The 25,874-nt window shown below is 42.8% G+C and overlaps 1 protein-coding gene across 27 annotated transcripts in view; it reads right to left on the reverse strand.

Moving 5' to 3' along the window:
- NRXN3 (neurexin 3) overlaps positions 1-25,874 on the reverse strand; it is a 1,019,675-nt gene that overhangs the window by 654,471 nt on the left and 339,330 nt on the right. For 22 of the 27 annotated variants that reach the window (XR_013929432.1, XM_080395263.1, XM_080395241.1 and 19 more), the window contains 2 exons: positions 9,604-9,807; positions 1,443-1,469 (listed from right to left, as the gene is read on the reverse strand). Coding sequence is in view for 26 of the 27 variants with exons in the window: in XM_080395263.1 (XP_080251389.1) it covers positions 1,443-1,469; positions 9,604-9,807 (231 nt within the window). In the remaining variant the exon portion in view is untranslated. The remainder of the gene's footprint in view (positions 1-1,442; positions 1,470-9,603; positions 9,808-25,874) is intronic. The other 5 variants (XM_080395252.1, XM_080395242.1, XM_080395251.1 and 2 more) reach the window with 1 other exon arrangement.

A 25,874-nucleotide genomic window follows, 5' to 3' on the forward strand; every position in this document is an offset into this window, starting at 1 on the left:
TGTCCCTGGCTATAGGCTCCCAGGGACCACTTCCCAAGATCAAGAGACTAATTGCTTCCCCTTCCATGCCAAGTAGGATCTCAATCAGCTGGCAGCAGCCAGGAGGGAGAGCCCATCTTATCTGCTTATGTGTGTATTATTTTTTTTTTCTATTTGCAATCACAGAGAACCTTTTAAATTTTGCAACTATCATACATGGTGAAAAAAAAACCAAACTGCCATCTGCTGCATAACACTACAAACCTACTCTTAGTCTAAAACTGTGGCAAAGCTGTTAAGAAACTGCTTTACAGTAAGATTCTCTCAGTGCTGTTACAATTGGCTCTGCTACTAGAAAGCTCTATATTTGCTTTTGGGGCTGCAACGCAATTCTTTCCACCTTCCTGCGAGATTGGATGGAGGGTGAATAAAAAGAACACATTCTCTAGAAAACACATGGACCATCCTTTCCTTTTAATCCCTTGTAACATCTCCAAAGTGATGTTTAGCCTTCCATAAATCTTTCCACATAAAAACTAACACAGAGAATCTGTCAGTTCAGGAATCTGGTTTCAAGCAAGATAAGTCTCAAAGCACACATGAGAGCTAAACAGCTCCATTCTTTGGTAAGTGCTTTTCACTTTGAGGCTTGCATCAACTTCGACTAACTCTACCAAGTAAAATAGCAAAGATTTTCTTTCCCCAACCAGTACAGAATTGGATATGATCTTTCACTATTATTTTTCACAGAGATTTTTTAAGCATTCTCCCCTAGTTTTACAGACTGAAAGGGATCTTCAGCGACCGAAAGATTCCGCTAGAATTTATTATCGAAGAGCATTTACCACCTAAGACTGGTAAACGCGATATAAAAGGTTATCACATAACACTGATAATATAATCAAAATCTAAGATCTATTTTTTCCTTCTTCTATACCCAAATAAAATGTCTTTGTATAACTATCAGGTTAAGTTGTCACCATTCTTAAATACAGCGAGAGTTTGAGGTGCGGGGTTTTTTGTTTTGATTTGTTTTTTTAAATATGCATGCCTTTTTTTTTTTTTTTTTTTTTTTTTTTTGTAGTGGAGAAGTGCATACAGTACCTGTTGTTATTCTTATGTGGTTCTTTAAAAGTTTTCATAAAGACAACAGGTTACCAGTGAAATATAGTATCAGCTCATCAGGTTCCTCAGGTGCTCTTCTGTAAAGCTATGAAATAACAGTTCATCTCCTCCTTGGAGAAACCTAACACAAAATTTTCACATACAATCACCATAAGGTCTTCCCTCCTTCCCCCCAGCTTCATATCCCACCCAACCCTTCAATTTCAGAAGATTATTTTTTTTAAAGAAATGAAAAAGAAAGAAAATAAAACAAAAACAGCTTATAAAACAGCAAAGAAAATAAAGTTATTTTAATATATATAGAAAGAGAACAAAATGAAACTTGAGGGAAAACTTACTGGCGTTACAGTTTATCCTGATACAGTCTAGATGGGGAAAAATAAATGAAAGATGAAATTGCATCCTTCAAGGTAACAGCTGCAGACATCCAAAAACAATCAGTCCACCCTTCCGGGGACAGACACACGCAAAGAGATGTGGCCATTTTATACTTATATACAGTCTGTACAAGTTCAGGAGTGGGTGTATATGTACAGTATATTCTACACAAATATCTGTTACATAAATATATATATATACACACATATATATACACATATGTATAGAGAGATATACCAATATACATATATATCCACACATTGACACAGAAAGTTATTTTCTTTTTATAGAAACCTATGCATCTAAGAGTATCTTCTACTCCAGACAACAAACTGTTGTGAATTACAATAAAAAAAATTGATAATTAAGGCACAAAATATCTCCCTCAAAATGCAAGTCATACTCCAGTGTCATTTTGCTTTTTAAAGTACTTCAGCAATTTCTCTAAGAAGCTTGAAGCTCAAAGACAACCTTTATACTTGGTTTCTTTTGAATTAATTTATATTGTTATTGCATAAATACACCATCTGTCCAACACAGAGTACCTGTAAAATCAGCCTATGAGATTTGCTGGTGCAATATTTAACCCTTTCCAGCTCTCCCAAAGACAGACCCTCTTTTCATTCCCCCAACACCAGCCCAGAACGCTTTTTAGTATGTGCACAGACACACTTGACGCTGTCCATTCAGGCGAGGAAAGGGTTAATGCACTTCCCAGTTGTGTCCTATCATAAAATGGCCACTTGCAAACAGCTAACCGCACGAACGCCCAGCCCAGATTTCAACTAGTTCTGGATGTTGGGAATAGTTTGGGTTTTGGTTGGGTTTTTTTTGCTTGGCAGGGGGAACGGAGTTTTCTTTCAAAGGTCCCCAGCCCTGCCAGTTCCTCAGAGCCCGATCTCGTCTTGCTGTCTGAACGGTAAGACTGAATGGGATGCTCATAACGTTCAGGGAGAAGATGAAATGGGCAGTGAAGTGGCAGATCTGGGAACCTTTGCTAGCCCTGCTTCATTCAGAGGTTATAGGCAAGGGAGGGACAAAGAGAAAGAAAAATAAGAGTTATGACTGTGCAATCTAATAAATGGCAACCGAGGAGTCTGCACAGAGAAAACAAGCTGAGGTAGGACAGCCTGAGCTACAGACCTTCTGAGCACTGCTTCTCTCATTTACCACACCAATGCTCAGCATATCTCAGGATAAGACCCATGAAGAGGATCTTTCTTTCATAAAGGCCTACTTACAGCCTTGTGAACACCCATTACTGTGGCGTCTGACATGGGCAAGAACTATATCAGTGCTAGTACGTATTTTGGGCCACGATGACCTTCTCTCAGGAAATCAAGGCCAGGTATAACAGCACCATGCTACTGAATATCCACTCTGGACAACTAAAGCTTTGACCAGCAGGGACGGCTGTATTTATTACAGAGATATGGCCTAGCAAGAGAGATTATACAGAATGGCAGAGGGATATAGAACAGTTTGCTGCTTAACTGGACCAATTTTATGTTTACTCAGGCAGATGTAGGAAAATTATTTCAGCAGCTGAAACTATATGCAATTATTAAAAAAAAAATGAAAGAGGAAGGAATAAGAGTCTCTAAATAAAGAGCCGTAATGAGCAGGGACACACCAATCAGGAGCAGCATAGTCAGAGAGAGTCTGTTTTCAAGCAGAACTTCTCTTGAGAAAATCTGGGTTTGGTTTTGTGCGATTAGGTTTGTCATGTGTCGTCAACCGCAACAGAAAAGTGGGAGCAAACAGCCCTGGAGCAATTGCTACGATCACCGTACAGTGGTGGCTATATCCCTTATAGGAGTTGGGGGTGGGGGGTGGGGGGGGGTAAGGGGAGCTCTGAAGTACATGCTGGGGAACTTCCCTCTATGACCTGATGGAGAGCAAGAGCGAGAGAGACTCCCAGGTCTCACTGCAAGCAAGTGAGATCAAGAGAGTTGTTACAGCTGGAACAACAGGGGAATTTCTTATGGGATAAACAGTAAGTGTCCCAGAAAAAGAAACATGGCTGGTCCTCAGCAACAGTCATCAAAGCTAGAAAGTAAACCCACTGTTGTGTTATAGGCATCTGCAGAGAAGTTTTGCACTTTTAGGCTTTTTGCAGCCATACCGAAATAACTACGTGCCCCAGGGCTTCCCCTCAGGCTGAGTCACTGACTGCTCCAGGTGAAGGGATCAATGTTTCAAACTGAAAACCAGTGTAGCCCTTATCCTGGCTGCTAGACTTCTATTTCAAAGGACAACAAGAGACCAAGTTACTGAGGGGGTTGCCCTGACAACTACCATGGTGCTATTAGATCCCCAGACTGTGCGAGCACGAAGGCTTTGCAATGCCATGCAATGGGGTGCCAGGCAGAAACGGCCAAGCACACTCCAGAAGAACCAGCCCCTGAACTGGACTTAGTCCAGCTGGGTCAGTGGGGATCCCACATGGCACCTAGGCAAGTGCATCTGCCTGTGCTGCTACACCAGCACCATCATACTCTTCCATGCTACCTTCAAAGAACATGCATAGGTTTTTTGTTCGTTTCCTTAATTCTGAGGCTTGTCAAAGCAACCAAAAAAAAATTTCTAATCGTTAATATATGAAGGTGTTTTCTCACATTTATATCTGTTTTTAGAAAGGCAGAGTACCCATTTTCCTCTAAACTCGTATAAAACTACAAATCCAAAGCAAATGATGCTTTCCCTGGCAGTAAGGTGCAGGTTTAGCCTCGTCTTTGTGCTCAAAACAGCAGCAGCTGAGGAATTCAGGAATAATTAAAAAAAATTCTTGGGATTCCTCCTGCACAGTACCAGGGCAATAAGGCTTCTGGTAATCATTAGCTGGGGCTCTCGGTTCTGTTACCAGCTTCTACTGGTAAGATTTGCTTTATTTAGGTACGGCTGCATTTGTGACTGAAAAGAAGTTGTCCCTCGCTTTAGTTTTTGAAGATGAGTATACCTAAACAGCTGTAAATCCAGTCACCTGCCAGCTGAGCAACTGGATGAGGAATCTGGAGGATAGCAGTAAAGTGAAAACACTCTATAACCGCATGGGGAGCAGGATAAGCTGGAAAGACCTTCTGCAGTTACTTTCTTTCATTATTATTCCTAACGTAAACCAGAAGCTGCTTCCTTAGTGTTCAGGTGGAAGATTTTCCAGAGCACATCACCGGGAAAATGGGCCAAAGACCCCAGCCTCACAAAAGGTTAAACAGCTCCACTGTAATTAGCTAACACTAGGGATTTGAATGGAGATATCTTGAGCAGCAGACAGAAGTCTCTGTGAATCAGGTCTGTGTTTCTGAACATTTGTATCTTTGTGCCTGAAAAGGGTGATATTTATTTGATAGTGCTAAAGCCCTAGGCTGTTTTTCCCTTGAATCAGGAATGAAGTCACCTTTGTTGTGTGAGGACAAAGTATTTGTTCCTTTTGATGAGCACCCACACGTGGTTGTAGAAGAGCACTTTAAGGCAAGCCTAGGACAAGAAAGAGTATCAAGGCCTGATTGTTTCTAAGCTCACACTAGGTTATCTCCTATGAGGAAACCAGCTGAGGTCCTGTGCACACTCTTACTCCATGTTGTAGTGTGGCTCCTTGCCTCTCCCCTACTTGCATGCAGTCAGACTGTGCACCCACCTGCAACCAACAGCTGACAAATATCTTTGCATGTCTATGACAAAAATATTAAAAAATCAAGGGCTTTTGTATGCACTGATTATAGAAAAGACATTTATTGTTGAGAAACTGCACATGGGCATATGCAGGCAGGTCTGTGCGTTAAGATTTGCACAAAGGGAAATTTGGCATAAAAGTTCACATACATCAAAAAAGAAAAATAAAAAATGTGCCTGCTGTGTTTGTATGCAGGAATGATAAAAGAAACTTGGCACTTTGGAGAGGCAAAGATGTCTTTGACACCCTTGAGCAGATATCTTACAAAAAGACAGGTGAGAAGACAAAACAGACCTGGCTCCGATTAACAGGAGGCAGGAAGTATTTATTCCAGTCACCAAAACCTGAAATACACTTTAATAAAATTCAGTGACACTATAACCCTCCCACTCATCAATGGGAGGAATGTGAAGATGGATCTCCCTACTGGACCAGCCATTTCTTTCCCTTTCTGCACATCATCTCAGCATCAAAAATTATTCCCAAGTACATTCCAAGCCACAGTTTGCTTAATTTCTCTCTCTCCTTCCACTCTGGACCCATTTCTTCAGAGCCCTTCTCTCAACAGAAGTGAGATCTGTATCACATTTGGACTTCTAATCTTCACACAACAAACAAACCCCTGTGAGACTGTGCTGTCCACATGCAGATTGCAGTGCCTCGGGCACACACACAGAAACGTCTGAAACAAAACTTCCTCGCCTCCCTTTCTTAAATAATTGTTCATCACTGCTCTTCCTTTCCCTCCCACCTTCTACAGCAAGCACCCAGCTGCCCGTGCCCACCCGTGCCGGCTGTACGATGTGTCTATCCCCCGTTTGGACACCGAGTGCTGGGGAAGTGGGTGGGATATGCCAGCCCCTGCAGGCTGCTCTGTGCGCTCTGTTCTCAGGGCTGTTTGCTGTGCGGGCCGCAGGCTTCAGGCCTTTGAAGGGTTGAATACCATCTTTTGATTTACCATGGCTGATGGGGTATGGGAAAGCTTTACAACTGAAATACACAGATATTTTTTTTTTTTAAAAAAAAAAAAAGAAAGAAAGAAAAAAAACCAACATAGGAAAGACCTTTATAACCACACAAATGATAAGAAGTAATCAAATGGAATAGATCAAACAAGAGAAGACAGAGGCAGCTCTTATTAATAGTATTAAATGACTTATAAGAAAAGCACAATTAAATAACTCACCACTCAAAACAGTCTTTTTTTACACACGTCTGCCATGGGTTACACGCTTGGGAGGATGCTGACACCAAGCGTACTCAGGTCTTCAGAGGTGGTGCTGTTTCTCACTGATAAGGGGATTTTGGCAGGGTCAGATAATGAAGATTTGGTTCTTATTTGTGACATTTTGGCTATGATCAGTCTCCTTAAAGAGTTAGATGTGACTTATAGTAAACAACTGAAAATGAATGGCTCTATTAACGTCATTCCTCCTCCAATTCTGTTTCTTTAACAGCAAGGTAACTTTGCCATTTTGATAGAAGTGAAGTCCTGTTTCAAGGAATATATCTGACAGCTTTGTAAATCTGAAGAGAGGACAGATGAAGCTCAGTCCAGGTTCCAACAGTCTAAACTACCTTTCTGTTGAGTTGGGCATAGAAGGAGAGCGGTGACAGGTTTCCGCTGATGCAGCCTGTAGTCACTTTTGTGGGAAGATTCAACCTCAACAAAGTTACCAGCTGAAAAGCTGACAAATCTGGCATATACATTGCTTTGGTCCCTGCAACTACACAAAACTTCAGTTAACACAGGGTATGGCTTACACATGTCCCTGTATTAAACCATCAATGACAGATCTCCTTCCAAACATGTGCAGATCATATGCTAATTCTTTAGCCACATCTTTTAGATGCCAGGTAGTAAGAGTTGAGCAGTCCAGCTCCAGGCTAAGTAACAGACCCCAGCGATATTACAAGTGACCAATGTCAATCAGGCATACAATGCTGGCAGGCAGTATTTTCCCTTGTGGCCTGCCAGCATGATATAAAGAAAACTGGAAAGGAAAGAGTAAACTGTAAAAAATTATAAGTAATTCAGGATAATCTGAATATAACCTCCTCGTATTCACTTGTGATCTAAGTCTAGGAAGCCCTGAACACCCAAAAGGAGCAATTCCCCCTGTTCTCACTGATTTTAAAGGAAGATGAAGATGTAACAGAATCAAACCAGTGGTACATTTCTCAGAAGAAAAAATAATAATCTTTGATGAAGTCTGGCAGTTTTCATGCTGTAGTATCAAAGGTGATAGAAGCAGCACTTACTAAAACACTACCATATCCCTGGAGGGCTGTGAAGTATTCTGTCTTCAACAAAGAGAGAAACTACGGCATGCAAGGTAAAAGAACTGGCTCTGAGTTACAAGGAGTTAGTGTAGAACTGAGCTATTACTCAGCTGCCCCGTCACTTCTCCGACAGAAGCGTGACACTGCCAGTCTTCCTGCGATTAAGTATATCATCTGATAAGAAAATGGCTAGCAATAATTGCCAAGAAAGGAAACGGTGGGGAAAAAAACATCTCATTTTGCCAGATTATTAGCACCAAATGTGTCAGATCAGAAGATGCAGACAGACACACACACACACACACACACATATATATATACATATATGTGCACTGGAGTTTTATGAAAGATTCTCTTTAAACATGTATGAACGCTCAACAGCAATTCTTTTGAGCTGTTCTCCAGAGAAATCCTGCAGATCGATGAAATTTTCCTTCACTTAAAGTTAATATAGGCAGATACGGCTATCATCAGAGTGTTGTTTCTCTTTATTTGGGAAGTTACTGTCATAGCTGAAGTTGATCTATGAGTATGACCTCTGTCCTCTAGGTCAGTCTGGATAGCGCAGCAACTGTTCCTATGGTAGCTAGACATTCAGTAGGGCTTTACACTTCTTCAGTCAAGCTAAACAGAGCAAATATGTAATCCAAATGAGAACTCTTGCATTTTCTTCTTCTTCTTCTTTTTAAATAAAAAGCAAAGGTTTTCATAGCCCTTTAGATAGAGAATCTTTGCTTTTAAGAGTTATGAACTTGTTTAAATGCATCTTCTTCTCTTCAGTTGCTTATTCCAAAAGCAGATACTAGGGTCTGACTCATACCTTCAAAACCAAAGACACTAGAAGCAACTTCAAAAAGCAAGTTAGTTCCAGAGGATGACTGCTGGACAACATATTGCCCAGGTAAGGAAGAAGAACCCTAAAATCACACTCAATCACATCTATGGTGCAGCAAGACCCTGATAAACTTACCATATCTAGCTAGGAGAGGAGTTAAAAAGCAAGAACCATTACTACCAGTATAGGTGCATAATACCTTTTTTGCCCTCTACAAAGCCACTACATGGTTTGCTCCTGACATCAGCAGAGCAGGGTTTTAAAGATGCTGATACTATTAGCTCAAAAAATGCAAAAGCTTATTCCAGTGGGGCTTAGAATTCCGAAAGCTGACACAAGATTTCCAGACCATGCACACATCTTCATATAGAGTACCCTACATATTAGAAGAGTTTTAACATTTCTCACTGTCATGATAGCTCTGCCTCTTTGAATCAGAATCTCTTCTTAGTTATATTCCTGGATTTACATGAAGCAACAAGTTGCATCACTGAAAAACAAAAGAAAGCTTCAACTTGTTTATTTACATTCTTTAAAAAGGCTATTTGTCATTCAGTACAATACTTAAAGACTGGCAAGAAAATGGATTGAGGCTAATCTAATAGCACATTAACTCTCAATTTTTTTTTCATTGTTGTTATTGTTGGACTCATTTCTAATTATCTCTTTTTATTATTTTCTGGATAAGTGTAACTCTAAGGAGACAGAACACAACCCTTTGGGATGGGGTGTGTGTGCACTGTTATTATTTCTACCTTCATTTTAATCAAGATACAATCAGAAACCCCCAAGCTTTTTTACTAGATATAGAAAGCCCTAAAGGCTGCAACATACACAATTAGAAAACGGAAATAATTAGCAAATTAGTAAAAGAGACAAAGTTGTATCAAACGCTGCCAAATTCTGTAAAGGGCACGGGATTCACAGGACTTCTGCTTGCCACCATATTCATTTTGCTTCCCTTCCACATTTGGCTTTGACTGTTTTGAGTGATGCTGGATGAATGAGGGATGTAACTGATCAAAAGATGGACCAAGCAGCATGTCTCACACAGAGCTCACCAGTCCCAGACCAAGAAAGGAAACTTAAAAACTTAAAGACTTAAAAACCAACACTGTCCATAACGAAGAACTGACAGCAAATCTTCATGCAGCAATGCGGAAGAGAATTTCTCTCCGCAAGAGATTATCATTATGAAAGTCTCAGCAGTTATTTTAGAAATCAGTCCAATCCAATCAAACCAACAAAAATTAAACAAAATTATTAAAAAAACATTAATCACAAGCCCAAACTAATAGTGAAGGGGCAGTGGAAGGTTTTTATACGATACCTAAATTGACCATAAGTTTGACACGGCCTCCATCCAGCTCCAGGCGCAGAGTGTCAGCAGAGTCTCGTGAGGTTGTTGCCATCAACAGCCCATAAGCACGCTGGGACATGAAACGGAAGGACACGTCTTCTGCTTCTGTATGCATGACCATAGGCATGATGATCTTCATGTACATGCTGCCATCATAGCTCAAGATAGAGGCCTCTGCAAAGAATCAGCAAACAATTGCAAAAAATGAAAAGTTATGCCTCTGTGCGATCGCTTCTGAAAGAACCCCGACATCTCTGGTAGAGCACTGTGTTACAGAAACCATACCGCTTGCCACAGAAATGTACGTAACTGGAGAGAAACACAGCAACTGTTGAACTGCATCCAGCAACCCCATGTGGCAAGTATGAGCAGCAAACATAAAGGCACGGTACCCACTACAGCTGGAGGCAGTAGTACCCATGGAGACAATCCCCACGGATGAGTGTGTTAGCACAGGGCCCTTTTCAGAAAATGAGCTGGCAAAGGCTCCAGTTTTCACATCTTCCAGAAAATGCCATCTCCTCCATTAGTCCAGCCTTCCCCAGCACTAGCTGTAACGACTACTTTAAATAATGTCTACGACACTTCTACTAGAGGATTTAGTCCTGCCTTTGAAGGCTCAGAGTTCCTATTTCTGGTACTCTTAAGAGCTGTTGCTTATTTAGAGAGAAATTTCATTCCATTGCTAGCACTTTAAAGAAAAACAAAAACTGTCTGAAGCACGTTTCTTAAAAGGTCTTTTCTACATCAGATTTGTGCTGTTTTGTGGTTTCATATTTTTCCCCTCCTTACTAACAACTAATGTTAGTAGAGCTCTGCTGACAGAACCGATGACACTGAAATGTAAATGAAGGAAGGAACAAACAAACTCCACTGTAAATTTAAGTGTCATTCAAACAGGAAAAGTCAGAAGAAGGAAGCACAATGAAAGTCAGGAGGAGGAAAAAGTAAAAAACAGCAAGGAAAGAAATTATATTTTTCTATCTTCTCTGAGGTTGTCAGAGAAAATGGAAAGTTCAGCTGAGGAAAGGAGTTACAGAACTTAACATTTTCTATTTGTTCAGGATCCTGCCTGCAGAAAGTGACATTCTTCTCTAAAGGGGCAGAATTAAAGTCTTGTGATAGAACTGCAGCAAACACTACAGCACGCTAATCATTGTTTCAGTCCGGGAATACGCTCCAAAGCATTTTTAGCCACAAAATTTACAAATCTACATAAATATTTTAATGTATGAATTGGAGCATCCCCTGTGCCCGCAGCCAACCCCTACCAAAGGCAGAGCTGTAGAGATCGTTCCATGTAGGACTTACCACAAAACTAGATATAAAAATCTCAGAGGTTAGAAGAAAAAAGACCAGTTCAGCTCCCCAGGAAGGGGAAGGATTGCTCCATAAAGAACTCTTACCACTGCCTCATCCAGTTTAGACAGTTTTATCAAATGGTAGGGATTCCCATGTTGTAAAACAAACAAACAAACACACACACACACCCCCATCCCATCTAATTTAACCAACAGCAACCACATGTATTTGGAATCTAGATGTTCTCTCATGTTTCACCCCTTTATCAAACATTTCCCAGCCAGGCCACTCATGCTGACAGGAGCAGAACTTCTAGAAGGGAACAGCAAGCTTGGCAGAGCCAATCCTTACATCCTCTCAATGCCTAAATGTTAGAGTAGGGTAGATGGATGGGAAACTGAGGAACAGCTCCATGTCCATGCTGGAAAGGACCCATGGCTGGCTCCACAATGACCAGTAACAAAACATCAGTAAGAAATACACAAATGAGATGATAAATAAGGATATAAGTGTCAAGCTGATAAAGTGACAAGGGAGATGTGTATTTGGTTACAAAATGTTTGGTGGGGATCACTGTGGTTGTGTCGGTGCAGCCACCCACCGCACTAAGTGCTGGTATACAGCACCCCTCTGGTCACAGGACATAAAAATCCATTAAGAGGAAAACTTCTCTGGGAGCACGATTAAAATAAGAAGGCTGTGAACAGCATCCCTACTCACCAGTTTTCTTAGCTGCGCTCCCCACAGACTTCCATGGTCTGTACACACAACACCCACTCAGCCATACATACACCTTCTGGGTACCAGCTGTCAGTGCTGCCCTGGGGACTCACATCTCTGCTTGGCCAAGAAACACAGAAGGAAAGAAAGCTGCTTTCTCAAGGTGGGGGTATGGTTTCCTCTTCTCAAAAGCATGATTTTCTTCTCCCTCACGTCTGCACCTCTTACACGCCACCCACAGCTGCAAGCTGGAACTAAATGTACTGTATATTATACATACACTCAAAGGCAATGCGTATGTACACACAAACTCTCCTTGCTCTCTTTCCTCTCTCTTTCTGTGGATTGTATTAGAAAATGCAGCCAAGCATGAAATGGCTCCTTTGACGCCTTCAGCTCAGATGTGCCTTGCATGAAACAGTTGCTTGCCCTAGCACCTGAATAGCTGTGAGAAGGGAGGGTTGGAGGACATCAGGACTATGAGTGGGAGTAGCCAACACAAGTGCCCCAGCTCTGCTGCTTCCTTCTCCCCAGTACCGTGCATTTAGGTGCTTTGGAAACACGAGTGTTTCTGTAGACGCTAGAAGACAATAAATCAGAAGTGTGTTAATAATGAGTCTCGTTAATAATGAGTCTCTTCCCTTCAAAAAGAATTTGTGTCCTTTAGCTCTCCTGATCCCACTGCCAGAAAATTACTGTCCTTAGACAAGAAATCCCAACCATCATAAATATCCTTATGTAAGAAGGACCTGAAGAACACCCATAGCTGCTGAGGGTGGCACAAAATTCTAGACAGTGTTTCAACTGACATCCCACAGTAGCCTAAATCAGGTATTACTGTCCCTTCTCTGGCCAGTCTGCTACAACTGGGGAGCAATGAATCCTTGTAACAAGAAGATAAAATTAAATAGCCTGAAATAGTTGAAACAGCCTCCCATACAACCATCGGAGTTGACGAGTGTTCTTTTGTGTGCTCTATGCTAACACGAGCCCAGCCCAGCTCAGACCACCAATGCGCTTGACATCTTTTAAAAATATAGATTTCATTCTCACCTTGCAAGTCCTCACCATCTGGAGTATCTAGATGCTTTGTCAACACATCTCCTCGCAAGCACACCATTCCCTGCAGCTAAGAAAATACCCTTTCAGAGGAGGCTATTGCCTAGCAGCAGTCATACAAATAAAACCTATCTCCTTGTCCTGACAGAGAGTCCCCAAAACTTGAGGAAGGCCTGCTACAGCTGAGCAACACATAGAGCAAATCTGGTCAGGGTTGAATATAACCTGGCAACAACTAGGCGACCTCAGCCTCCTAGGCACCTGTGCTGGTGACTTCTGCCTGAATAGTGGCATCCATTCACGGAATGATCAGGGTTGAAAGGGACCTCTGGAGATCATCTAGTACAAAGTAAAGCAGGTTCTCCTAGAGCAGGCTGCACAGTCGTGTCCAGGTGGGTTTTGAATGTCTCCAGAGAAGGAGCCTCCACAGCCTCTCTGGGCAGCTTGTCCCAGTGCTCTGCCATCCTCAGAGCACAGAAGTCTTTCCTCATCCTCAGACGGAACCTCCTGTGCTGCAGTTTGTGCCCGTTGCCCCTTGTCCTGTCGCTGGGCACCGCTGAAAAGAGCCTGGCCCCATCCTCTCAGTCTTTTCTTCTCCAGGCTGAACAGGCCCAGCTCCCTCAGCCTTTCCTTGTAACACAGACACTCCAGTCCCCTCATTGCCTTCGTAGCACTTTGTCGGACCCTCTCCAGTAGCTCCCTGTCTCTCTGAAACTGGGGAGCCCGGCACTGGACACAGCACTCCAGACGCACCTCCCCAGGGCAGAGCAGAGGGGCAGGATCACCTCCCTCGACCTGCTGGCCACGGTCCTCCTAATGCCCCCCAGGGTCCCACTGGCCTTCTTGGCCACCAGGGCACACTGCTGGCTCCTGGGCAACTTGCTGCCCACCAGAGCTCCCAGGTCCTTCTCCGCAGAGCTGCCCCCCAGCAGGTCCCCCCCAGCCCGTACTGGTGCACGGGGCTGTCCCTCCCCAGGGGCAGGACCCTGCACTGGCCTCTGCTGAACTCCATCAGGTCCCTCTCCGCCCAGCTCTCCAGCCTGCCCAGGTCTCGCTGGATGGCAGCGCAGCCTCTGGGGTACCAGCCACTGCTCCCGGTTTTGTATCATTGACAACCTTGCTGAGAGTGCACCTGTCCTTTCATCCAGGCCATTGATGAATAGTCAAACAGGACCAGAGACTGTCCGGACCCCTGGCGACCACCACTAACTGCAGGCCTCCTGGTAGACTTGGTGCTGTTAATCACAACCTCTGAGCTCTGCCATTCAGCCAGTTTTTGATCCACCTCACCATCCGCTTGTCTAACCTGCACTTCCTGAGGTTACCTGTGAGGATGTTATGGAAGAAAGGGTCAAAAACCTTGCTGAGGTCAAGCCAAAATCCACTGTTCTCCCTTTATCTACCCAGCCAATTCCAACATGCAAGGCTATTAGGTTGGTCAGGCACGATTTCCCCTTGGTGACTCCATGTTGACTGCTCCTGGTAACCTTCTTTTCCTCCACATGCTTAGAGATGACATCCAATTTGATTGTCCTCAGCCATCTGCAGCAAGAGGACTATAGTGCTTTTGTTCAACACCATAAATACAGGCAGCAGCAGCACAGTTATCCAAATTTAAAATACAGGCACATTCCTTCCACCCTTCTACTTTTTGGGTAGCTATTATACTTGGATGTCTCACAGAGACATGCATAGGAGCAATAAGCAAAACCACGTTTCAGAGACCCACAGATTTATACAGAAAAAAGATACAGAGTGGCATTTATTTGCAATCCCAAAGCCAGAAGCTTCACTGCCATTAGCTTGGAGAGGGGAAGAAGAAACCAGGTGCTGATTCAAAACCACCCTGACATAATGCCAGAGATCTGTGAAAATCAATGTTATTAACAGCGATTAGCTTCCCAGTCTTGTGCTCTGAGACCCTGCCAGCTTTAATTTTACACTTAGCATCCAAAGGAGCAATTCACTGCTGCTTCCCCACAAGGCTCTGCATAAACCTCCTGGGGATACAGCAACAGGCATATTCTTAGAATACAGACAAAAAATTATTCAAGACCTCTTCATGCTCTTTCTCCTATTTTCTGACCTTTCTCTTGTATTAATCTCCATTCTTTGGCTCTTTCCTTTCTTCTCCCTTTTAGTTTTTCCAAAGTCTCCTGTTCTTCCCCATGGTTTCTTTCCCCTGCCTCCCAGACTACAATATATCTTTCTTCCTGAAATTTCCAGAAAGATGACAGTGAAAAAGAAGGAAAAAACATCCACCCTTCACAAGAAGTTTAGCTGAACTCATGAAGGGCCACAGTTCAGGGCACACAACGTTCTTCCCCCTATCTACATTTGTGAGAGTCGGCTCTGGCCACCCGCTCCCACCAAGCAGAGCTTCCAGAGACAAGTGTCACCAGCTGGAGGAGCACGGGACACCTGGCAAGGAGCAAGTGTCGAAAACAGGTATGCTACTTCAAAACTATGAGGGAATACAGACCAAACTTTTCCATCTTTTTGCAAAAATTCAGATATCCTTAAAGGAAAAGTGCCAAAACTTTGTGTCCACAAAGCAGACAAAACTTTCCTGTAGGCGTTACACAGCACACCTCTTTCTCTCCCATATCCACACACATGGCCACAAATAAAAACAGCCTTAGTTCTCTGAAAACCAAAATTACAGGCCTAACAAAAGAAAAAGAAATCCTCATTCCTGTCCAAGTGGATCCCATACAGATGCGTTTCAACAACAGAGGTCCGTCGGGTAATTTGGGGAGCCCAAACGTAGTCACTCAGACTGAAATCTGACTGGGACCCGGGAGATAATGCTCCTTTTTTGGTGGAAAACTTGAAGTGCTCACATGCGGTTACAACCTTGCATGTCACCTGGCAGGATGGGGCCCAGGAGCTGCCCAGACACCCAAGGAGCTGAGCACGACCCGCAAATGGTGGCCGGGTCCAACCAAGAGCCCAGGAAACATCATGGCCATGAGGCAGGTCTGGGATCAGGTCTGGGATCAGGCTGGGAAGTCACTCCACCAGCCGGGGCTAAGATCAGGTGCCACAGCTCCCCGACAGGGCCACGGTGATAGGGATGGGACATGGGCCTGGCTTGGCAGGGCTCGTGGCCAGGGAGGGGGCTGGGCACCTTGAGACCAGCCTGGCTGATGGCCCCAGAGGGCTGTGGGCAGGCTGGGGGAGCCCTGGGGCTGACACGGGGCTGTGGGCAGGCTGGGGGAGCCCTGGGGGGCTGGTGGGAGGCCACGGGCAGGCTGGGGGAGCCCTGGGGGGCCGGTGTGGGATCCTGGGCTGTGGGCGGGCTGTGGGAGCCCCAGGGGGCTGATGCGGGGCTGTGGGCAGGGGGCTGTGGGAGCCTTTGGGGGCTGATGGGGAGCCCTGGGTAGGCTGGGGGAGCCCCGGGGGGATGACATGGCACTGGGAGCAGGCTGGGGGAGTGCCGGAGGGCTGGTGGGGGAGCCCCAGGGGGCTGACATAGGGCTGGGGGAGTCCCAGGGGCCAAGCAGAGCCTGTGGGTGCCCTAAGGGCACTGGGCGGTGTGGAGCTGGTGGGACCATGGCTCTGGCACTGCTCCTTGCTGACCCAGAAGGAAAGTCCATGTTTACTAAATGCACTATGACACCTTTTGCAGCAAATGGCATTTTCCCTGGATGTCTCCCATCTAGGTGCCGCTGGACCTCACCTCACTTAGCCTGCCAAATAGCGAAAAGCAACTTGAAAGGATGTCGGTGTAATTCACTAGCACTGAGAGGGACAACAACAGAGAACCCAAAACCATCTTTAAATGCCCACCTAAAGAGAACCACTACATTAGAAATGAGTTTTATTAGTCTAGCAGAATACCTTGCAAATAATATCGTTAATCAGCCACTGATAGGTTTACTGTGCCAGTAAGAACAAAGTTATTCTGCTTTAAAGATTTCAGCCTGACAAGATGTCAATGGCATTATCATCAGTTGTTATGCGCTGGAAACTCATGACGATAAAAGTTAAAATCTTGGACACATGAAACCACAGAGATGTAAAGAACCTGGACTGGCTTTGCCTGTGTTTAATCTCCCCCACAGACAGAAAATATTTTTGCAACACGAATCCCAATTTTTCTTTGATCCATATTAAAAGGACACCTTCCTTCCCCGCTCCCAGTGGGTATACAGCTGCTTTATGAAAGGACTTTCATACCCTGAAGCTCAGCGTACCATTAGCCCAGCTCCCTCACTCTGTTCTAGGCTAAGTAAACCCCTTCTGTTCAACTTCTCCTAGTTTTTATTTTCTACAACTTGCCTCTTCTGCTTCTCACCTTTGGCTTCTCTCTGATTCGTATACTACTTTCTTAAACTCAAATGGTTCTATTTGAGTAGTGTACATCAGTCAGGACCAAACAGGCACTAAAAGTAGAATAATAACATAAGACACCCTTATCAGTACAGTGTGTACAAAATATTTCTAAAAGAGCAGCACAGAAGGGAGATAATAGAGCTAGCTTCAAGGCATTCATCACATTTTCAGGGATGCAAGAATACTGGTGCAACAGTAATAATTGTTACTTACAAGGCTGCTGCTATAGACAAAAATTGCTAGCAGATATTTACATAGGCCAGATAACATCCAGGTGAATATTTTTCATCAAACACATTTTTTTCAAAACCTTGCAAATTTATCTCATAAAATTATTTAAAACATTACATTACTCTTAACGTACATTTAAATCTGAAAAATGCCCAGAAGTGTGGGTAGACTCATATAAAATAAGAAATTCCTGAAGCACATCTGAAGTGCAAACCACACCTATTTATTTCTCTAGAAAGTCAGAACAGAATGAATACCCTATTCACCGCTTCCCTTTCCATACCACTGTGTCTCCTCCCTGTTCCAGTATCTTACATATTTCCTATCCCTTTCCTTTGTCATTTTTCCAAACAGAAGAAGCAACATCAAATTAGTTCAGAAAAGATTATTCACCAAGTATCCACAAAATGGAAGACATACAAAAATCCAGGCAAAGGCAGCAAACTAAGAGCCCCAGGCAACAGATCTGTATGAAAGTGCAGGGTTCAGTGCAAGTACTATGTCCTTTCTCAGAAAAACAAAACAAAACAAAAAAAAACCACCAAAAAGAACTTGATGAAAAATGCTTGATTAGACATTTCAAAGTTTAGACATTGAAATGACTTTGCTTATGATGGAAGCAATTCAGATTTTTTTTTCAGAACTACACAGTTTTGGGGGTTTTGTATCAAAAATTAACATCTTGCATTTCTAGTTAAATATTATATGAACATTACATAATATGAAAATCCTCTAAACCAGTCCTGAGAATTTTCTGCTCAAAGTGGGTGAAATCTCAAGGAACTAGTTAAAACTATGAAGATTCCACCATTGTAAGGGAGTAACACACCACATTTTTGACTGTCTGCAACAAAAGCTCCATTGGAGACCTTCTAAATTTTAAAATGACCCAGAAAATGCAAATTAGGATCCAGGGTCCCAAATCTCCCTCCATTAATGAACCTCACAAGCCTTCGCACTCTGGATTCTAGCTTTGTTTAACTTCTGTAATGAACCAACTCTCCAGCTCCCAAGGGTAGCCTGTGGCTACCCTGCAAAGAAATATGTACCAGTTTCTATCAGCATCATGCTTGGTGTATGCTTCCTCCTCTGTTGTCACCATAACAAAAGACGATAAGTTAATTAAGGGGTGTTGTCAGGTGCGGAGTTAAAAAAAGAAAAAAAAAAAAGTCTAATCCACTAATCCACAACGGAAAGTAAATGTTATCTAATAAAATTTGCATCTTCCTTCTTCAGCCTGCGATCTTGAACTGGGCTAGGGAGGAGCTGTAAGAGCACTGAGTAGCACAGTGGAAATATTTGCAGACAGAGGAAACTGTAGCTTGTAAATGTTACTGCTAGCCCTGGGAGGTGTTGAGCGAGGCTATATTGCCATACTGAAGCTTGGCAGAGACACAGGGGAACCAAGAAGGAGCACACGGGCTCTTCAAACTTACTCCAAATGTCACTCTAACATTTACAGAGCTGTGTACAACTATGTGGGAAGAAATCACTGGCAAGAAGGCTAAGGGTAGAAGAATTGCTCCTCAGAGCCAAGGAGCGTCATGGGGAAGGCACAGGGAAATCTGCTACTAAAGTGATAGACTAAGAGTTTGTATTACGTGGGTGATATGGTTTAGAAAGTGATGCGATTTCTGTTTAGTTTGAACATCTCTGAGTCCTCTTTATGGCACTGCCAAACTGCATGAAGCACCTGATCACTGTCTTCTCAGCAGCGTTCACTAAGAAAGGGGGATTACAGTAAAGATGAAGTTTAACTTGTCTCAGAGGTGCACAGTAAAAAAAGAGGCAGCAGACAGAAATTGCAGCAAGGGAAATTCCAGAAAGTTATAAGGAAAAAATTACATGAGGGTAGTCACACACTAACAGTCTGTAAAAACTCCACCCCTGGAAATCTTCAAAACTCAACTGGATAATGCCTTTAACATCCCATTCTGCTCTGAAAGTTGGCCTCACTTGTAACGCACAGTTGGGACAGAGACTTCCAGAGCTCCCTTTCAACCATGATTATTCTACGACAAGTGCCGGAGTGCACCAGTTTCACTGGATATTGCACCACTGCACAGACACCACTCTACACCTGCAAGTTGCTACTGATCTGAGGTAGAAAAGATTTTGTCTTGTGAGTTATCACATCAACAGAAATCCTGCTTACAGCATGTTGTGAAGACTGAAGAAACAGAAGGTTCAAAACTTTGCTTTCCTACAGGCACTGTATGTCCTTGGGCAAACTATTTACCCCTGCTGAATCATCTCACAACACTTACAGTTAGGAACATACATATCATGACAGTACTAAACATACCCAACTGTTGTGCTTTTAGTCCTTTTCTCCCACAAGGCAGGATGCTCTCACTGAACTGGTGTCACATGCTACCAACATCTCCCGGTGGCTGCTGGCTCTCAGGTGCAAACTGAAAGGCTTCTAAGGGTGGTTCTCAGCAGCGAAATTCGCATTACTTCCCCGAGTTTCCAGGAGATGAGGGCTCTGCTATAAAATCCACATACGGGCAAAAGCTACTAAAAAGGCAGTTATCACCAGTCTACCATCTTTGAAAAGCAAGGCTGCGATGTGAACTACACTCATAACCTTGTGTAAAAGCACAAAGAACCTCCTTTCAGTTCTAGTTTTTAAATACTGGAAAGAAAAACAGTCACTCGTATCGCCTCTGGCTGTTTAAGGAAGGTTCACAGCATGGACCCAACAACCCTCGATTTCCTTTTCTTCTTTTTTCTCATCTGACAGCCCCAAAACCTTGAACTTCATAAAGTCCTGGAAGAGGTGCTTTAATAGGACAGAGAGCAGAGGGAAAACATGGGTCTACAAACTGCAGGGTAAAATCATCTATAAAAATCACAGGTACCTCATAGTGTTTTTGAAAAAGCAACAATTCTTCAAGCCAGGAAATCTCTGATTTAGGAGGGGCCAGAAGCCAGACACTGCCACACTGAGAAGAAGTAGGCAGAGGAGCTGGGTAACTATTTATAACTAATGTATGGCAAGCAGCTTCATGGAAACAGGAATATCACAACACTCACAACAGCGGCAAACAGGTCATCTTTGTGGGAAGCCCAACGCAACAGAGTAGGTAACAATTAGGAGGGTAGCAATAGCACACACGCTGTGGAAAAATACAGGATAACATGTAATTTGGGGGCTACAACTTCCAAACTTAAAACAAAAGAGAAATAAAATGAGTTTGTAATACTAGGATCTGAAGGAAGGTCCTTTCAGTGCCTTTTCTTCTCCTATTGCAAAGCTACTGCTTTGCCTAAAAAACATTTGCAAAAGCATTAACCCCAGGGTGGTGACTGCCTGAGAGCAACGCTCAGTCAGTGCATCACAGAGTGCAGCAACGATGCCACTGATTTCCAGGGTCTGTCCACTCCTAATGAAGTCATCAGCAGAGATGCAACTGCCAGGGATGCTCACCCAGCTAATTGTAACCACTGTCCAATTATTGTAACCATGATAAAGAGGAAGAGAGAAGCAGAAACTACTAGTTGGCATAGAATGGCAGTTGACATTGCCAAGATCTGAAGCAAGAGATACATGTTCAAGACTCTAAATTTTACGAGCAGATAAAAGAAATTAAGTCCTACTTTCCGGTAACAGGCACTGCCTTTTGAAAACATGATTATCCATGCAGACCAAATTCTACTGTATGATTCTGGTACCTGTAAAGAGATGTGCTTATAAAAAAGAAATTTCAGATTAAAAAAAGGAAGGAAAAAATAATTTACATAGGCTTGTATGGTGCTTCTGTACTAATGATGACCCAAATTACCCAGAATTGCCTTGTTTAAATTATTGAAAGAATGTCCATGAGCTGTCCCTCTCTTACTCCAAAGATGACCAAATATAGTTTCTCTCTTACAAAATCAGTATCTCTTGGTAAGGTCAGTCTTAGCAATTCATAGACCAAAACACCCGTTATAATTATGCAAAACCATACAGTTATTAAACTCCTATAACCCTATCTGAAATGCAGAAGGTCATGGTGCAGGACCTTCTAAGTGTATAGACTAGCATTAAATGGGTGGGTTTACATACAATAGCAGCCAGCCCAAAACCTCCCATCCAAAATATAAAGATTTATATTTTTTGAGAAAAGAGTTCCATTAATCTTTTTCTTCTTTGAGCTTCAAGAGCCTCCAATGATCTTGATGGGAATTGTAGAAGATAATAAATCCTACTTGTTGTGGAAGCTGTGAAAGTTTACTCAGTGTTGGCCAATTCCGTGAGAACCTCCAGCTGAGAGAACCATGCATGTATAAAATTTGACAGCAACTGCGACCCTAAAACTTTCACATTCACCACTGTGCTACTCATTTTACTCACTTTGAAGTTCAGGACAGCAGTCAGGATACAACGAAGAGTGAAACTCCAAAAGCCATACTCCAGTTTGATGCCACAGTTAAGTAAAGCTGAATCTTCTTCAGCTGCTTGTATCAGTAGACTTACAGAGGTAGTTCCTGAGGTGTGAGTTTCCAATTCAAAACAAGACCAAATCTTGTAATTACCAGGTATCTTAGACTGAAAATGTCATTTCTGTGCAGATTTTCAAATCACCTTCTGTGGTACCTAAGACTTTTGCTGACACTGGGAAGCAGTCGCATCATCACGGCCTATCAAGACACTTGCATTCACTTAAAGATGTGAGAAAGTGTCCACATCCTGTATTGTTCTCTTTATACTAGACATAATGGAAAACTGAGTTAAGAGAGTTTTGATGGTGAATAACCTGCTATTTATCTTGTCTAAAGCACTTCTGTCTATTGCAATGAAGTCCAGAGGGACATTCATTCTCCAGACTGCCAGCAGAAAACCAGATGTGATGTATTTTGTTACAGCATTTCTGATCCATTACATCAAATTATGCCAGATTAAATGCAACCCATCAGGGAAAAGGGTTTCCTCAGACCTGTATATTGGCTCAAGCATCAAGTTCAGTGTCTGCACCTCCTGCACAATAACACTTTCCATACAACTTCTTCACTCGATGCTAGGCAGCATCTGCGGCTGTTAGTTCTGCGGGTAGAACTAACTGCCAGGGAAGGAACTTCACAATCAGTGGGCAGGTAATAAAAATCTTCATTTCACCACGGTGTTCTCAGGTTCTCCAGGCTCCTGAACAACCTCTTTATGGGCTAAACCTGAAAGGCACACGGACTAATAGCAAGGAAGAGTTGGTTCCTCCACCACATTGGTGTTAGCCCTCAGACTGTTCAGAACAGCAGTAAGGACGATACAGTCAATAACCCTGTCCCAAGGGTGGGGCGAAGAACTCAAAACATCAACCACTCATTCCTAAAGACCAGAGCTCAGGAATTCTTCAGACAGAAAAAAAACCAGGAGTTTTGTAATGTCAACCTAAAGATATCTTTTTCAACATCCTAAAAATCACTGTTTAGAATGACCTGCAGGGCTGTGCCCTGAGGAAGCCTGGAACAGGGGGAGGAATAAAGCTGCCCATCACAAGTACGACACATTTGCTAACCTGGGTGGCAAACGGGAAGTTCAACCTCTAAGAATAGATAGAGAATTCTAATAAAAATTTCGGTGTTTGATAAAAAAAGTCAACAGCCACAGCCTTAATGCTCTGTACAGTGGAAAGAACAGCTCTCTTTCACTTTACATGTCTCCCTGACTCTTAAGGGCAGGACAGACAGAACTAGAAGAGTAAATTACAAAAGCCATCCCATTTAGCTGAGTGGGATCACAGGTAAGGTTAGGACAGTTAATTACTATCTATTTGTTGAAAATTACCCATAAAGGTAATTAGATGCATAATTCTCTTACAGCAATTAGCTGTTGTTGATATGAATATGAAGTAGGTACCTAGTAAGAGTTAACTCTGTAACAAAAGGAAAGGAATTAATCAGAACAAAGAGAATGTTCAAAGATTGAAGTTCAAAGATTGAATAAGTCTGGGGGTTGGCCAGATATTCGAATGTGTGTTTGGAGGACTTGAGAATGCTTTCACATGTATTATTTGACCAAACCTCTAAAGTGTATCAGAGAAAGTGAGATTATTAGTATGGAGCCCAACACAATTTAACAGAGCATGGTAAAAGCAGATGGGAGCGTAGCTATCAGATTAACTTTGTATAAAGGCTGTGGCAAATCCATCATGAGGTTTTCCAGGCTCTGAGACAGCCTGACTAGGACTGGCCCTACCAGCAAATTGTGTTTATTTCAGAGATGGAATTTTTTTCTCTTCCCTTATACAAGCCTGAAAATGGGGTAGGGGGAGAGTCTGACATTTCCTACTCTTTCAGATTGTATTTCTCTATAGCGACAAAAGCCATTAATCACCACCAATGAAAACTGGGGGGGGGGGGGGGGGGGAAGTAATTACAACATCTGAAGACATTCTTTCAGTTTTTCAACAGCTTGTTGCTCCAGTGATATCTAAACCCTTCTCTTTGGCTTCCTGCAGTCTACACCCCTAGTGCTTCTGCACCCATAGGGAAGGGGTGAGAAAGCCGATAAGCAGCTCCAAAAAGGCAGCCCTCAGCAGCAGGGAGCAGGGTTCAGGTGTTGCTCAGGCAAGTAGGGGCAGATAGGAGCAGCCCCACTTACCTGCTCCTCATATCTGCCCACATTTCAACGGCTTCACACAACCAAGCACAGGAGATGACAAGCAGCGAAAGCTCTGCAATAAGGACAGAGCGGTGGGGGAAGCCCACAGCTGTTAGTTAGGGCTTGAAGCACGCTAGTGGAACCATATGTGAAGCTGGTATCAAGCCTTTGTGTCCCAGGTGGCCTCAGGTGGCACCCAATTTGGAAAATATTCATGACCCCATCCCAGAAGCCTTCCCACAAGAGATGCAAAGTTAAATCAAAGCCAATGTAAGGCAACAGAAGAACTTACAGTCCGGAGGCTGCTACATTCTAGAGGATCCTCTAAAATTTCAGAAATTATTTTTTTCAGAAAAAATTAGAAAAATTATTTCATAACAACAGGAACTGTTTGAGCTGCAATCTAACAGCTGCCTATTGGGACACCTTTAGTTTGAAATTAAGTACATTGCAAAAAACATCTTAAAACCAGCTAGCTGTATGTACTTCACCTGTCAGATTTCTCCCTCCTACAGTTTGTGGCATCAGAATATGGCATTTCTTTTTTCCCCCATCTTTTGTATTTTCCTTTCTCCTGTTACTGTGCAAAAGGGCGATACAAAGAACAGCAAAACCAGCCGGCTACCCGCACTAGCAATAAACAGAGCGCATCAGATAGTTCCGACAGGTAAAACAGAAATCAGATTTCGTGATATTTTTCAGACCTGTTCTCCTTCAAATTTCCAACCAACTTTGGAAAACAACAAAACAGAATATGCACGGTGCTGCCAGAAGTACAGTATCATCATCTTCAATGGGAATTAAGAGGCTGACTTTGCCTTAAAAGTAATCTTATCATGTCAGAACAACATTCTGCATGATATTGAAGTAACAAGGGTTGTAACCATAGTCACATTGTACCCTTTCTGCTACAAAACACACGCTACACCTGCAGCCACTTGGTGTTCCAGTGCATATTACTTCTTTACACTGCATGAACACTCCTCCCGTGTCAGCTAGGCTGAATTCCACGCCACAAAGGGAGGAACACAACAGAAAAACATAACCAAAGGAAGACAGGCAAAGCTCCTTCCTTTCCCAAACAAAAAGCCAAGCAACCAAGAATATGACAGCTGTAGGGTTTGATCAACAGTACCAGTAATCGAGCAAAGTGAAATTTGTGTGCTCTGCACCAGGCAGGTACCATTTCACTATAAAAATCCTACAAAATGCAAACCTCTTCTATAACGTCTCAGTCATTGTGGCTCAGCTTTGGCTTGGAGGTACTGTACTTTGAGAAGCCTTTGAAGCTTGCTCAGTCCTCAGCTTCTCAGATGCAATGGGATTACTTTTAAACTGATGCTGAGCAAAATCCACTCTCTCATTTTAAAGCCTGAATTCACAAAAATATCTGCGTGTAATGTTAATTGAGTTTAACGAGGTAAAGTTTAAAGGATCAATCTAAACATTCCCAGGATACAGTTACAATTTTTATTTTGAACCCTGGGATTGCAGTTCTAGCTTTTAGCCTCTCTTTGCCTTTTTTTTTTTTTTAAAAAAAAAAAACCAAACCAAAACAAAAAACCACCAAACAAACATCAAGGTCTTTATCATGTGATCTTTGAAATACCACCTCAGGGCTGTATTTATTTCAAAGCCTAACTTCCCCCAGTATTAGCAAGACACTTCAGAATTTAATTTGTTTATAGATTCTAGGCCCAGCTCTTCAGGAAATTCAGTCATTTAATAAGATTGCAACAGGAACATGGACCTTGTGGCCGGAGGACATACTCAAACCAAGAAAGGAAGTCTACTAATTGATTTCCCTCAACTGGAAGCCAGGAAGCTGCACCTTTTCTCTGAAAAAAATAAGAAGTTATTAAAGGGTAAAAGTAAATATTCAAATAAAGTTTCTAGTAAATGATGAAACTGATGGATTCACACAGTTTTCACCTTCCACAGCATCACAATACATTCTTCAATTACTACATTACATTACTTAAGAGGAAGTACCAATTTCTCTGGT

Source organism: Falco punctatus, assembly GCF_963210335.1.
Source record: "Falco punctatus genome assembly, chromosome: 7".
In the NCBI taxonomy this organism is placed as follows: Eukaryota; Metazoa; Chordata; class Aves; order Falconiformes; family Falconidae; genus Falco; species Falco punctatus.